Raw genomic sequence first — 15,329 nt, 5'->3', positions numbered from 1 at the left:
GATGTGTGTAGTGTGTAGTGTGTCACCAGGTCTGATGTGTGTAGTGTGTCCCCAGGTCTGATGTGTGTAGTGTGTAGTGTGTCCCCAGGTCTGATGTGTGTAGTGTGTCCCCAGGTCTGATGTGTGTAGTGTGTCCCCAGGTCTGATGTGTGTAGTGTGTCCCCGTCTGATGTGTGTAGTGTGTCCCCAGGTCTGATGTGTGTAGTGTGTAGTGTGTCCCCAGGTCTGATGTGTGTAATGTGTCCCCAGGTCTGATGTGTGTAGTGTGTAGTGTGTCCCCAGGTCTGATGTGTGTAGTGTGTCCCCAGGTCTGATGTGTGTAGTGTGTAGTGTGTCCCCAGGTCTGATGTGTGTAGTGTGTCACCAGGTCTGATGTGTGTAGTGTGTCCCCAGGTCTGATGTGTGTAGTGTGTCCCCAGGTCTGATGTGTGCAGTGTGTAGTGTGTCCCCAGGTCTGATGTGTGTAGTGTGTAGTGTGTCCCCAGGTCTGATGTGTGTAGTGTGTCCCCAGGTCTGATGTGTGTAGTGTGTCACCAGGTCTGATGTGTGTAGTGTGTCCCCAGGTCTGATGTGTGCAGTGTGTAGTGTGTCCCCAGGTCTGATGTGTGTAGTGTGTAGTGTGTCCCCAGGTCTGATGTGTGTAGTGTGTCCCCAGGTCTGATGTGTGTAGTGTGTAGTGTGTCCCCAGGTCTGATGTGTGTAGTGTGTAGTGTGTCCCCAGGTCTGATGTGTGTAGTGTGTCCCCAGGTCTGATGTGTGTAGTGTGTAGTGTGACCCCAGGTCTGATGTGTGTAGTGTGTCCCCAGGTCTGATGTGTGTAGTGTGTAGTGTGTCCCCAGGTCTGATGTGTGTAGTGTGTCCCATGGTCTGATGTGTGTAGTGTGTCCCCAGGTCTGATGTGTGTAGTGTGTCCCCGTCTGATGTGTGTAGTGTGTCCCCAGGTCTGATGTGTGTAGTGTGTAGTGTGTCCCCAGGTCTGATGTGTGTAGTGTGTCCCCAGGTCTGATGTGTGTAGTGTGTCCCCAGGTCTGATGTGTGTAGTGTGTCCCCAGGTCTGATGTGTGTAGTGTGTAGTGTGTCCCCAGGTCTGATGTGTGTAGTGTGTCCCCAGGTCTGATGTGTGTAGTGTGTCCCCAGGTCTGATGTGTGTAGTGTGTAGTGTGTCCCCAGGTCTGATGTGTGTAGTGTGTCCCCAGGTCTGATGTGTGTAGTGTGTCCCCAGGTCTGATGTGTGTAGTGTGTAGTGTGTCCCCAGGTCTGATGTGTGTAGTGTGTCCCCAGGTCTGATGTGTGTAGTGTGTAGTGTGTCCCCAGGTCTGATGTGTGTAGTGTGTCCCCAGGTCTGATGTGTGTAGTGTGTCCCCAGGTCTGATGTGTGTAGTGTGTCACCAGGTCTGATGTGTGTAGTGTGTCCCCAGGTCTGATGTGTGTAGTGTGTAGTGTGTCCCCAGGTCTGATGTGTGTAGTGTCTAGTGTGTCCCCAGGTCTGATGTGTGTAGTGTGTAGTGTGTCCCCGTCTGATGTGTGTAGTGTGTCCCCAGGTCTGATGTGTGTAGTGTGTAGTGTGTCCCCAGGTCTGATGTGTGTAATGTGTCCCCAGGTCTGATGTGTGTAGTGTGTAGTGTGTCCCCAGGTCTGATGTGTGTAGTGTGTCCCCAGGTCTGATGTGTGTAGTGTGTCCCCGTCTGATGTGTGTAGTGTGTCCCCAGGTCTGATGTGTGTAGTGTGTAGTGTGTCCCCAGGTCTGATGTGTGTAGTGTGTCACCAGGTCTGATGTGTGTAGTGTGTCCCCAGGTCTGATGTGTGTAGTGTGTCCCCAGGTCTGATGTGTGCAGTGTGTAGTGTGTCCCCAGGTCTGATGTGTGTAGTGTGTAGTGTGTCCCCAGGTCTGATGTGTGTAGTGTGTCCCCAGGTCTGATGTGTGTAGTGTGTCACCAGGTCTGATGTGTGTAGTGTGTCCCCAGGTCTGATGTGTGCAGTGTGTAGTGTGTCCCCAGGTCTGATGTGTGTAGTGTGTAGTGTGTCTCCAGGTCTGATGTGTGTAGTGTGTCCCCAGGTCTGATGTGTGTAGTGTGTCCCCAGGTCTGATGTGTGTAGTGTGTAGTGTGTCCCCAGGTCTGATGTGTGTAGTGTGTCCCCAGGTCTGATGTGTGTAGTGTGTCCCCAGGTCTGATGTGTGTAGTGTGTAGTGTGTCCCCAGGTCTGATGTGTGTAGTGTGTCCCCAGGTCTGATGTGTGTAGTGTGTCCCCAGGTCTGATGTGTGTAGTGTGTCCCCAGGTCTGATGTGTGTAGTGTGTAGTGTGTCCCCAGGTCTGATGTGTGTAGTGTGTCCCCAGGTCTGATGTGTGTAGTGTGTCCCCAGGTCTGATGTGTGCAGTGTGTAGTGTGTCCCCAGGTCTGATGTGTGTAGTGTGTAGTGTGTCCCCAGGTCTGATGTGTGTAGTGTGTAGTGTGTCCCCAGGTCTGATGTGTGTAGTGTGTAGTGTGTCCCCAGGTCTGATGTGTGTAGTGTGTAGTGTGTCCCCAGGTCTGATGTGTGTAGTGTGTAGTGTGTCCCCAGGTCTGATGTGTGTAGTGTGTCCCCAGGTCTGATGTGTGTAGTGTGTCCCATGGTCTGATGTGTGTAGTGTGTAGTGTGTCCCCAGGTCTGATGTGTGTAGTGTGTCCCCAGGTCTGATGTGTGTAGTGTGTCCCCGTCTTATGTGTGTAGTGTGTCCCCAGGTCTGATGTGTGTAGTGTGTAGTGTGTCCCCAGGTCTGATGTGTGTAATGTGTCCCCAGGTCTGATGTGTGTAGTGTGTAGTGTGTCCCCAGGTCTGATGTGTGTAGTGTGTCCCCAGGTCTGATGTGTGTAGTGTGTCCCCGTCTGATGTGTGTAGTGTGTCCCCAGGTCTGATGTGTGTAGTGTGTAGTGTGTCCCCAGGTCTGATGTGTGTAGTGTGTCACCAGGTCTGATGTGTGTAGTGTGTCCCCAGGTCTGATGTGTGCAGTGTGTAGTGTGTCCCCAGGTCTGATGTGTGTAGTGTGTAGTGTGTCCCCAGGTCTGATGTGTGTAGTGTGTCCCCAGGTCTGATGTGTGTAGTGTGTCCCCGTCTGATGTGTGTAGTGTGTCCCCAGGTCTGATGTGTGCAGTGTGTAGTGTGTCCCCAGGTCTGATGTGTGTAGTGTGTAGTGTGTCCCCAGGTCTGATGTGTGTAGTGTGTCCCCAGGTCTGATGTGTGTAGTGTGTCCCCAGGTCTGATGTGTGTAGTGTGTAGTGTGTCCCCAGGTCTGATGTGTGTAGTGTCTAGTGTGTCCCCAGGTCTGATGTGTGTAGTGTGTCCCCAGGTCTGATGTGTGTAGTGTGTAGTGTGTCCCCAGGTCTGATGTGTGTAGTGTGTCCCCAGGTCTGATGTGTGTAGTGTGTAGTGTGTCCCCAGGTCTGATGTGTGTAGTGTGTCCCCAGGTCTGATGTGTGTAGTGTGTCCCCAGGTCTGATGTGTGTAGTGTGTCCCCAGGTCTGATGTGTGTAGTGTGTAGTGTGTCCCCAGGTCTGATGTGTGTAGTGTGTCCCCAGGTCTGATGTGTGTAGTGTGTCCCCAGGTCTGATGTGTGTAGTGTGTCCCCAGGTCTGATGTGTGTAGTGTGTCCCCAGGTCTGATGTGTGTAGTGTGTAGTGTGTCCCCAGGTCTGATGTGTGTAGTGTGTAGTGTGTCCCCAGGTCTGATGTGTGTAGTGTGTAGTGTGTCCCCAGGTCTGATGTGTGTAGTGTGTAGTGTGTCCCCAGGTCTGATGTGTGTAGTGTGTAGTGTGTCCCCAGGTCTGATGTGTGTAGTGTGTCCCCAGGTCTGATGTGTGTAGTTTGTAGTGTGTCCCCAGGTCTGATGTGTGTAGTGTGTAGTGTGTCCCCAGGTCTGATGTGTGTAGTGTGTAGTGTGTCCCCAGGTCTGATGTGTGTAGTGTGTCCCCAGGTCTGATGTGTGTAGTGTGTCCCCAGGTCTGATGTGTGTAGTGTGTAGTGTGTCCCCAGGTCTGATGTGTGTAGTGTGTAGTGTGTCCCCAGGTCTGATGTGTGTAGTGTGTAGTGTGTCCCCAGGTCTGATGTGTGTAGTGTGTAGTGTGTCCCCAGGTCTGATGTGTGTAGTGTGTAGTGTGTCCCCAGGTCTGATGTGTGTAGTGTGTCCCCAGGTCTGATGTGTGTAGTGTGTCCCCAGGTCTGATGTGTGTAGTGTGTAGTGTGTCCCCAGGTCTGATGTGTGTAGTGTGTCCCCAGGTCTGATGTGTGTAGTGTGTCCCCAGGTCTGATGTGTGTAGTGTGTCCCCAGGTCTGATGTGTGTAGTGTGTAGTGTGTCCCCAGGTCTGATGTGTGTAGTGTGTAGTGTGTCCCCAGGTCTGATGTGTGTAGTGTGTCCCCAGGTCTGATGTGTGTAGTGTGTCCCCAGGTCTGATGTGTGTAGTGTGTCCCCAGGTCTGATGTGTGTAGTGTGTCCCCAGGTCTGATGTGTGTAGTGTGTCCCCAGGTCTGATGTGTGTAGTGTGTCCCCAGGTCTGATGTGTGTAGTGTGTCCCCAGGTCTGATGTGTGTAGTGTGTCCCCAGGTCTGATGTGTGTAGTGTGTAGTGTGTCCCCAGGTCTGATGTGTGTAGTGTGTCCCCAGGTCTGATGTGTGTAGTGTGTCCCCAGGTCTGATGTGTGTAGTGTGTCCCCAGGTCTGATGTGTGTAGTGTGTAGTGTGTCCTCAGGTCTGATGTGTGTAGTGTGTCCCCAGGTCTGATGTGTGTAGTGTGTCCCCAGGTCTGATGTGTGTAGTGTGTCCCCAGGTCTGATGTGTGTAGTGTGTAGTGTGTCCCCAGGTCTGATGTGTGTAGTGTGTAGTGTGTCCCCAGGTCTGATGTGTGTAGTGTGTAGTGTGTCCCCAGGTCTGATGTGTGTAGTGTGTAGTGTGTCCCCGTCTGATGTGTGTAGTGTGTCCCCAGGTCTGATGTGTGTAGTGTGTCCCCAGGTCTGATGTGTGTAGTGTGTAGTGTGTCCCCAGGTCTGATGTGTGTAGTGTGTCCCCAGGTCTGATGTGTGTAGTGTGTCCCCAGGTCTGATGTGTGTAGTGTGTAGTGTGTCCCCAGGTCTGATGTGTGTAGTGTGTAGTGTGTCCCCGTCTGATGTGTGTAGTGTGTCCCCAGGTCTGATGTGTGTAGTGTGTCCCCAGGTCTGATGTGTGTAGTGTGTAGTGTGTCCCCAGGTCTGATGTGTGTAGTGTGTAGTGTGTCCCCAGGTCTGATGTGTGTAGTGTGTCCCCAGGTCTGATGTGTGTAGTGTGTCCCCAGGTCTGATGTGTGTAGTGTGTCCCCGTCTGATGTGTGTAGTGTGTCCCCGTCTGATGTGTGTAGTGTGTCCCCGTCTGATGTGTGTAGTGTGTCCCCAGGTCTGATGTGTGTAGTGTGTCCCCAGGTCTGATGTGTGTAGTGTGTCCCCAGGTCTGATGTGTGTAGTGTGTAGTGTGTCCCCAGGTCTGATGTGTGTAGTGTGTCCCGAGGTCTGATGTGTGTAGTGTGTCCCCAGGTCTGATGTGTGTAGTGTGTCCCCAGGTCTGATGTGTGTAGTGTGTCCCCAGGTCTGATGTGTGTAGTGTGTCCCCAGGTCTGATGTGTGTAGTGTGTAGTGTGTCCCCAGGTTTGATGTGTGTAGTGTGTAGTGTGTCCCCAGGTCTGATGTGTGTAGTGTGTCCCCAGGTTTGATGTGTGTAGTGTGTCCCCAGGTCTGATGTGTGTAGTGTGTAGTGTGTCCCCAGGTCTGATGTGTAGTGTGTCCCCAGGTCTGATGTGTGTAGTGTGTCCCCAGGTCTGATGTGTGTAGTGTGTAGTGTGACCCCAGGTCTGATGTGTGTAGTGTGTAGTGTGTCCCCAGGTCTGATGTGTGTAGTGTGTCCCCAGGTCTGATGTGTGTAGTGTGTCCCCAGGTCTGATGTGTGTAGTGTGTAGTGTGTCCCCAGGTCTGATGTGTGTAGTGTGTCCCCAGGTCTGATGTGTGTAGTGTGTCCCCAGGTCTGATGTGTGTAGTGTGTCCCCAGGTTTGATGTGTGTAGTGTGTCCCCAGGTCTGATGTGTGTAGTGTGTAGTGTGTCCCCAGGTTTGATGTGTGTAGTGTGTCCCGAGGTCTGATGTGTGTAGTGTGTCCCCAGGTCTGATGTGTGTAGTGTGTCCCCAGGTCTGATGTGTGTAGTGTGTAGTGTGTCCCCAGGTCTGATGTGTGTAGTGTGTCCCCAGGTCTGATGTGTGTAGTGTGTAGTGTGTCACCAGGTCTGATGTGTGTAGTGTGTCCCCAGGTTTGATGTGTGTAGTGTGTAGTGTGTCCCCAGGTCTGATGTGTGTAGTGTGTCCCCAGGTCTGATGTGTGTAGTGTGTCCCCAGGTCTGATGTGTGTAGTGTGTCCCCAGGTCTGATGTGTGTAGTGTGTAGTGTGTCCCCAGGTCTGATGTGTGTAGTGTGTAGTGTGTCCCCAGGTCTGATGTGTGTAGTGTGTCCCCAGGTCTGATGTGTGTAGTGTGTCCCCAGGTCTGATGTGTGTAGTGTGTCCCCAGGTCTGATGTGTGTAGTGTGTAGTGTGTCCCCAGGTCTGATGTGTGTAGTGTGTAGTGTGTCCCCAGGTTTGATGTGTGTAGTGTGTAGTGTGTCCCCAGGTCTGATGTGTGTAGTGTGTCCCCAGGTCTGATGTGTGTAGTGTGTCCCCAGGTCTGATGTGTGTAGTGTGTAGTGTGTCCCCAGGTCTGATGTGTGTAGTGTGTCCCCAGGTTTGATGTGTGTAGTGTGTCCCCAGGTCTGATGTGTGTAGTGTGTCCCCAGGTCTGATGTGTGTAGTGTGTAGTGTGTCCCCAGGTCTGATGTGTGTAGTGTGTCCCCAAGTCTGATGTGTGTAGTGTGTCCCCAGGTCTGATGTGTGTAGTGTGTAGTGTGTCCCCAGGTCTGATGTGTGTAGTGTGTCCCCAGGTCTGATGTGTGTAGTGTGTAGTGTGTCCCCAGGTCTGATGTGTGTAGTGTGTAGTGTGTCCCCAGGTCTGATGTGTGTAGTGTGTCCCCAGGTCTGATGTGTGTAGTGTGTCCCCAGGTCTGATGTGTGTAGTGTGTAGTGTGTCCCCAGGTCTGATGTGTGTAGTGTGTCCCCAGGTCTGATGTGTGTAGTGTGTGGCGACACGTCCAGCGGAAAACATTACGGCATCCTGGCATGTAACGGCTGCAGCGGCTTCTTCAAGAGGAGCGTCAGACGGAAGTTGATATACAGGTGAGACGTGCACATGTCATCTACAGGTGAGACGTGCACATGTCATCTACAGGTGAGACGTGCACATGTCATCTACAGGTGAGACGTGCACATGTCATCTACAGGTGAGACATGCACATGGCATCTACAGGTGAGACATGCACATGGCATCTACAGGTGAGACATGTACATGTCATCTACAGGTGAGACGTGCACATGTCATCTACAGGAGTAATAGGTGACTATGTCATGACGATAGTGCTGTATATCAAATAGATGTCATGTACTAATGTCAAATGTCATTTCCAGATGTCAGGCGGGAACTGGGCTGTGTACAGTTGATAAGGCCCACAGGAACCAGTGTCAGGCCTGCAGGCTCAAAAAGTGTATACAGATGGGCATGAATAAAGATGGTAAGATGGGTGACAGATGGGCATGAATAAAGATGGTAAGATGGGTGACAGATGGGCATGAATAAAGATGGTAAGATGGGTGACAGATGGGCATGAATAAAGATGGTAAGATGGGTGACATACAGATGGGCATGAATAAAGATGGTAAGATGGGTGACATACAGATGGGCATGAATAAAGATGGTAAGATGGGTGACATACAGATGGGCATGAATAAAGATGGTAAGATGGGTGACATACAGATGGGCATGAATAAAGATGGTAAGATGGGTGACATACAGATGGGCATGAATAAAGATGGTAAGATGGGTGACATACAGATGGGCATGAATAAAGATGTAAGATGGGTGACAGATGGGCATGAATAAAGATGGTAAGATGGGTGACATACAGATGGGCATGAATAAAGATGGTAAGATGGGTGACAGATGGGCATGAATAAAGATGGTAAGATTGGTGACAGATGGGCATGAATAAAGATGGTAAGATGGGTGACAGATGGGCATGAATAAAGATGGTAAGATGGGTGACATCTAGATAGGAACATGAATAAGGTAAGATGGGTGTCACCTATATGGGGTGGGGGGGGGCATGAATTAGGTAAAATGGGTGACATCTAGATGGTGGGGTTGGGACATAAGGTAAGATGGGGATGCTATTGACTACCACTTGACGCTGTAGCCCACGTGACTTTGTTGAGCCTGTGATGACCTTGACCCTGTGATGACCTTGACCCTGTGTTCCAGCCGTCCAGAACGAGCGCCAGCCCAGGAACACGGCCCAGGTGCGCGAGGACCAGATCCAGCACGAGCTCGAGCAGCCCCTCGTCCCCTCCAGCGCCACGGTCAGCGCCACCCACCCCGCCTTCAGCCCGGGGGCGGGGCACAGGTTCATGGCCAGCCTCATGACGGTCGAGGTCAGCAAACCTGACCAGGACGACACAGGTGAGGGTAGTGTCACGTTAGTTTATCACGTCAGATGACATGAGACTGTCACGTCAGGTGACATGGGACTGTCACGCCAGTTGACATGAGACTGTCACGCCAGTTGACATGAGACTGTCACGTCAGGTGACATGGGACTATCACGCCAGTTGACATGGGACTGTCACGCCAGTTGACATGAGACTGTCACGCCAGTTGACATGGGACTGTCACGTCAGTTGACATGAGACTGTCACGCCAGTTGACATGAGACTGTCACGCCAGTTGACATGAGACTGTCACGCCAGTTGACATGAGACTGTCACGTCAGTTGACATGAGACTGTCACGTCAGGTGACATGATCTGGGACATCTCCACAGGTGACGAGAACATCGACGTGACCAGCATTGAAAGCGAGGCTCACCAGCACGGCCCGGCCCCCCAGCCCAGCCTGCTGTACACGGAGAGCGCCATCTACCCCCCGGGCCACGAGACCCTGTACGAGTGCTCGGCCCGTCTGCTCTTCATGGCGGTCAAGTGGGCCAAAAACCTGCCCTCGTTTGCCAACCTGCCCTTCCGTGATCAGGTCAGTTGATGCATGCTTGCTCTAGGTCAAGGTCAAGGTGGGTGGTGGTAGGTCTTATCTATAGGTCAAGTGATATCTGTACTTGTAGGTCCAGTGATATCTGTACTTGTAGGTCTAGTGATATCTGTACCTGTAGGTCTAGTGATATCTGTACCTGTAGGTCTAGTGATATCTGTACCTGTAGGTCTAGTGATATCTGTACCTGTAGGTCTAGTGATATCTGTACCTGTAGGTCTAGTGATATCTGTACCTGTAGGTCTAGTGATATCTGTACCTGTAGGTCTAGAGATATCTGTACCTGTAGGTCTAGTGATATCTGTACCTATAGGTCTAGTGATATCTGTACTTGTAGGTCAAGTGATATCTGTACCTGTAGGTCTAGTGATACTTGTAGGTCTAGTGATATCTGTACTTGTAGGTCTAGTGATACTTGTAGGTCTAGTGATATCTGTACCTGTAGGTCTAGTGATATCTGTACCTATAGGTCTAGTGATATCTGTACTTGTAGGTCTAGTGATATCTGTACTTGTAGGTCTAGTGATACTTGTAGGTCTAGTGATATCTGTACCTGTAGGTCTAGTAATATCTGTACCTGTAGGTCTAGTGATATGTGTACCTGTAGGTCTAGTGATATCTGTACCTGTAGGTCTAGTGATATCTGTACTTGTAGGTCAAGTGATATCTGTACCTGTAGGTCTAGTGATATCTGTACCTGTAGGTCTAGTGATATCTGTACCTGTAGGTCTAGTGATATCTGTACCTATAGGTCTAGTGATATCTGTACTTGTAGGTCAAGTGATATCTGTACCTATAGGTCTAGTGATATCTGTACCTGTAGGTCAAGTGATATCTGTACCTGTAGGTCAAGTGATATCTGTACCTGTAGGTCTAGTGATATCTGTACCTATAGGTCAAGTGATATCTGTACCTGTAGGTCCAGTGATATCTGTACTTGTAGGTCTAGTGATATCTGTACCTGTAGGTCAAGTGATATCTGTACCTGTAGGTCTAGTGATATCTGTACCTGTAGGTCTAGTGATATCTGTACCTGTAGGTCTAGTGATATCTGTACCCGTAGGTCAAGTGATATCTGTACCTGTAGGTCTAGTGATATCTGTACCTGTAGGTCAAGTGATATCTGTACCTGTAGGTCAAGTGATATCTGTACCTGTAGGTCCAGTGATATCTGTACCTGTAGGTCCAGTGATATCTGTACTTGTAGGTCTAGTGATATCTGTACCTGTAGGTCTAGTGATATCTGTACCCGTAGGTCAAGTGATATCTGTACCTGTAGGTCCAGTGATATCTGTACCTGTAGGTCAAGTGATACTTGTAGGTCTAGTGATATCTGTACTTGTAGGTCTAGTGATATCTGTACCCGTAGGTCAAGTGATATCTGTACCTGTAGGTCTAGTGATATCTGTACCTGTAGGTCCAGTGATATCTGTACCTGTAGGTCCAGTGATATCTGTACCTGTAGGTCTAGTGATATCTGTACCTATAGGTCTAGTGATATCTGTACTTGTAGGTCAAGTGATATCTGTACATGTAGGTCTAGTGATATCTGTACCTGTAGGTCTAGAGATATCTGTACCTGTAGGTCTAGTGATATCTGTACCTGTATGTCAAGTGATATCTGTACCTGTATGTCTAGTGATATCTGTACCTGTAGGTCAAGTGATATCTGTACCTATAGGTCTAGTGATATCTGTACTTGTAGGTCTAGTGATATCTGTACCCGTAGGTCAAGTGATATCTGTACCTGAAAGGTCTAGTGATATCTGTACCTGTAGGTCAAGTGATATCTGTACCTGTAGGTCTAGTGATATCTGTACCTATAGGTCTAGTGATATCTGTACTTGTAGGTCAAGTGATATCTGTACCTATAGGTCTAGTGATATCTGTACCTGTAGGTCAAGTGATATCTGTACCTGTAGGTCAAGTGATATCTGTACCTGTAGGTCTAGTGATATCTGTACCTATAGGTCAAGTGATATCTGTACCTGTAGGTCCAGTGATATCTGTACTTGTAGGTCTAGTGATATCTGTACCTGTAGGTCAAGTGATATCTGTACCTGTAGGTCTAGTGATATCTGTACCTGTAGGTCTAGTGATATCTGTACCTGTAGGTCTAGTGATATCTGTACCCGTAGGTCAAGTGATATCTGTACCTGTAGGTCTAGTGATATCTGTACCTGTAGGTCAAGTGATATCTGTACCTGTAGGTCAAGTGATATCTGTACCTGTAGGTCCAGTGATATCTGTACCTGTAGGTCCAGTGATATCTGTACTTGTAGGTCTAGTGATATCTGTACCTGTAGGTCTAGTGATATCTGTACCCGTAGGTCAAGTGATATCTGTACCTGTAGGTCTAGTGATATCTGTACCTGTAGGTCCAGTGATATCTGTACCTGTAGGTCAAGTGATACTTGTAGGTCTAGTGATATCTGTACTTGTAGGTCTAGTGATATCTGTACCCGTAGGTCAAGTGATATCTGTACCTGTAGGTCTAGTGATATCTGTACCTGTAGGTCCAGTGATATCTGTACCTGTAGGTCCAGTGATATCTGTACCTGTAGGTCTAGTGATATCTGTACCTATAGGTCTAGTGATATCTGTACTTGTAGGTCAAGTGATATCTGTACATGTAGGTCTAGTGATATCTGTACCTGTAGGTCTAGAGATATCTGTACCTGTAGGTCTAGTGATATCTGTACCTGTATGTCAAGTGATATCTGTACCTGTATGTCTAGTGATATCTGTACCTGTAGGTCAAGTGATATCTGTACCTATAGGTCTAGTGATATCTGTACTTGTAGGTCTAGTGATATCTGTACCCGTAGGTCAAGTGATATCTGTACCTGAAAGGTCTAGTGATATCTGTACCTGTAGGTCAAGTGATATCTGTACCTGTAGGTCAAGTGATATCTGTACCTGTAGGTCAAGTGATATCTGTACTTGTAGGTCTAGTGATATCTGTACCTGTAGGTCTAGTGATATCTGTACCTGTAGGTCCAGTGATATCTGTACCTGTAGGTCAAGTGATATCTGTACCTGTAGGTCTAGTGATATCTGTACCTATAGGTCTAGTGATATCTGTACTTGTAGGTCTAGTGATATCTGTACCTGTAGGTCTAGTGATATCTGTACCTGTAGGTCTAGTGATATCTGTACCTGTAGGTCTAGTGATATCTGTACCTGTAGGTCTAGTGATATCTGTACTGTAGGTCAGCTGGGTGACCTCCTCTCTCTGCAGGTCATCCTGCTCGAGGAGGCGTGGAGTGAGCTGTTCTTGCTGTGTGCCATCCAGTGGTCCATGCCCATGGAGGCGTGTCCACTCTTCGCCCTCCCCGACCACCTCCCCGCCCTCGCCACCAGCAAGGTCACGCCCTTCTCAGACATGCGCATTCTGCAGGATGTTATGGCAAGGTTCAAGGTCGTTCAAGTTGACCCCGCAGAATTTGCTTGTCTCAAGGCCATTGTGCTGTTTAAGTCAGGTGATTTCTAGTTTTATTAATTGAGCAAACACAGGCACACAATGTCAGACACACAGACAGACACACAGACATACAGACAGACACACAGATACACAGACACACAGACATACACAGATACACAGATACACAGACAGACACACATACACAGACATACACACAGATACCCAGACATACACACATACATACAGACATACACACATACATACAGACATACACACATAAACAGACACACAGACAAACACACAGACATACAGACACATAGCAAGATGTACAACGTCACGTGACAAAAGACCTCGTCTGTCACAGATGCCAGAAGTCTCAAGGACCCGCATCAAGTTGAAGGTCTTCAGGACCAGGCACAGGTCATGTTAGGTCAGCACATCCGGAGTCAGCACCCGTCTCAACCCTACAGGTAAGTTAACACCTGTCTCAACCCTACAGGTAGGTCAACTCAACCCTACAGGTAAGTTAACACCTGTCTCAACCCTACAGGTAGGTCAACACCTGTCTCAACCCTACAGGTAGGTTAACACCTGTCTCAACCCTACAGGTAGGTTAACACCTGTCTCAACCCTACAGGTAGGTCAACACCTGTCTCAACCCTACAGGTAGGTCAACACCTGTCTCGATCCTACAGGTAGGTCACCACCTGTCTCAACCCTACAGGTAGGTCAACACCTGTCTCAACCCTACAGGTAGGTTAACACCTGTCTCAACCCTACAGGTAGGTCAACACCTGTCTCGATCCTACAGGTAGGTCACCACCTGTCTCAACCCTACAGGTAGGTCAACACCTGTCTCAACCCTACAGGTAGGTCAACAACTGTCTCAACCCTACAGGTAGGTCAACACCTGTCTCAACCCTACAGGTAGGTCAACAACTGTCTCAACCCTACAGGTAGGTCAACACCTGTCTCAACCCTACAGGTAGGTCAACAACTGTCTCAACCCTACAGGTAGGTCAACACCTGTCTCGATCCTACAGGTAGGTCAACACCTGTCTCAACCCTACAGGTAGGTCAACAACTGTCTCAACCCTACAGGTAAGTCACCACCTGTCTCCACCCTACAGGTAGGTCACCACCTGTCTGAGATGACTGCACCACTAACTGCCCCTGTTTTTGCCGCAGGTTTGGCCGTCTGCTGCTGGCCCTCCCCACACTGCGCTATGTGACGTCAGACAGGATCGAGCGGCTTTTCTTTGGCCGCACCATCGGCAACACGCCCATGGAGAAACTGCTGTGTGATATGTTCAAAAGTTGACACCAAGTCAAGTCAATGCCGTTCAAAAGTTGACCGGAGCACCAAGTCAATGCCATTCAAAGGTTGACTGATGCACTAAAAAGTCAGTATATCAGCTTTCAACATTTGACTGGGGCACCAAGTCAAGTCAATACCTTTCAAAAGTTGACTGGGGCGTGACTTTCTTTTATTTCTAGCCAGCTCTCAAGTTCAGTTCGTGTTTGAATGTCCGGCCAACAATTCTAGACCCAGATAGCCATTAGACCCCGCTTGTCTAGTAGCCAAAAACTGCTTGCTGATAAGCCAGGCTACCGTCCACTTGAGGTAGCACTAAGGCTATCGTCCACTTGAGGTAGCACTAAGGCTACCGTCCACTTGAGGTAGCACTAAGGCTACCGTCCACTTGAGGTAGCACTAAGGCTACCGTCCACTTGAGGTAGCACTAAGGCTACCGTCCACTTGAGGTAGCACTAAGGCTACCGTCCACTTAAGGTAGCACTAAGGCTACCGTCCACTTGAGGTAGCACTAAGGCTACCGTCCACTTAAGGTAGCACTAAGGCTACCGCCCACTTGAGGTAGCACTAAGGCTACCGTCCACTTGAGGTAGCACTAAGGCTACCGCCCACTTGAGGTAGCACTAAGGCTACCGTCCACTTGAGGTAGCACTAAGGCTACCGTCCACTTGAGGTAGCACTAAGGCTACCGCCCACTTGAGGTAGCACTAAGGCTACCGTCCACTTGAGGTAGCACTAAGGCTACCGTCCTCCTGGTTTGAGCTTGCCCTGCTGTGTATAATTGTATTTCTCTAGCTAGAGCACAATAAAAGATTTGCTTCAACAGTTTTTGTCCAATTTCATCTCTTCACTGTTTATATTCTGTCAAACGTTAACAACCCGACACCATCATAACAACCCGACACAATCATAACCCGACACCATCATAACAACCCGACACCATCATAACAACCCGACACCATCATAACAACCCGACACCATCATAACAACCCGACACCATCATAACAACCCGACACCATCATAACAACCCGACACCATCATAACAACCCGACACCATCATAACAACCCGACACCATCATAACAACCCGACACCATCATAACAACCCGACACAACCCTACCAACAAGACCAACAACACCAGTTTCTCATCCATGTCTTTTATTAAGTCAAAGAACCTGGCAGGATGTGAAATGTGGCCACTGAGTGAGATTTAATCTGGCCACATTGCGACATCGTATCTGGCCACAAGTCGACAGAAACATTGGCTGATCTTAAAATCTGGTAAAATAACAGTTTGGCTTGCAGCTAAATGATTGCTTGGCTTGCAGCTAAATGATTGCTTGGCTTGCAGCTAAATGATTGCTTTGCTTGCAGCTAAATGATAGCTTCGCTTGCAGCTAAAGTCTGACAGTTTGGCTTGCA

At 49.2% G+C, this 15,329-nt stretch overlaps 1 protein-coding gene across 1 annotated transcript in view; it reads left to right on the top strand.

The window, feature by feature from the left end:
- LOC131955519 (photoreceptor-specific nuclear receptor) overlaps positions 1 to 14,731 on the top strand; it is a 32,849-nt gene extending 18,118 nt beyond the window's left edge. Inside the window, exons 3-9 of the mRNA XM_059319673.1 lie at positions 7,138 to 7,252; positions 7,541 to 7,644; positions 8,391 to 8,588; positions 8,949 to 9,154; positions 12,411 to 12,651; positions 12,958 to 13,063; positions 13,782 to 14,731. Coding sequence (XP_059175656.1) covers positions 7,138 to 7,252; positions 7,541 to 7,644; positions 8,391 to 8,588; positions 8,949 to 9,154; positions 12,411 to 12,651; positions 12,958 to 13,063; positions 13,782 to 13,914 — 1,103 coding nt within the window. The 3' untranslated portion in view covers positions 13,915 to 14,731. The remainder of the gene's footprint in view (positions 1 to 7,137; positions 7,253 to 7,540; positions 7,645 to 8,390; positions 8,589 to 8,948; positions 9,155 to 12,410; positions 12,652 to 12,957; positions 13,064 to 13,781) is intronic.
- Positions 14,732 to 15,329: the final 598 nt, after the last annotated feature.

Source organism: Physella acuta, unplaced genomic scaffold (genome assembly GCF_028476545.2).
Source record: "Physella acuta isolate Inbredline_101_S28 unplaced genomic scaffold, ASM2847654v3 ptg000079l, whole genome shotgun sequence".
Taxonomy (NCBI): Eukaryota; Metazoa; Mollusca; class Gastropoda; family Physidae; genus Physella; species Physella acuta.
The sequence above is the reverse complement of the archived record's forward strand: the minus strand, read 5'-3'. Positions and strand labels throughout refer to the sequence as shown.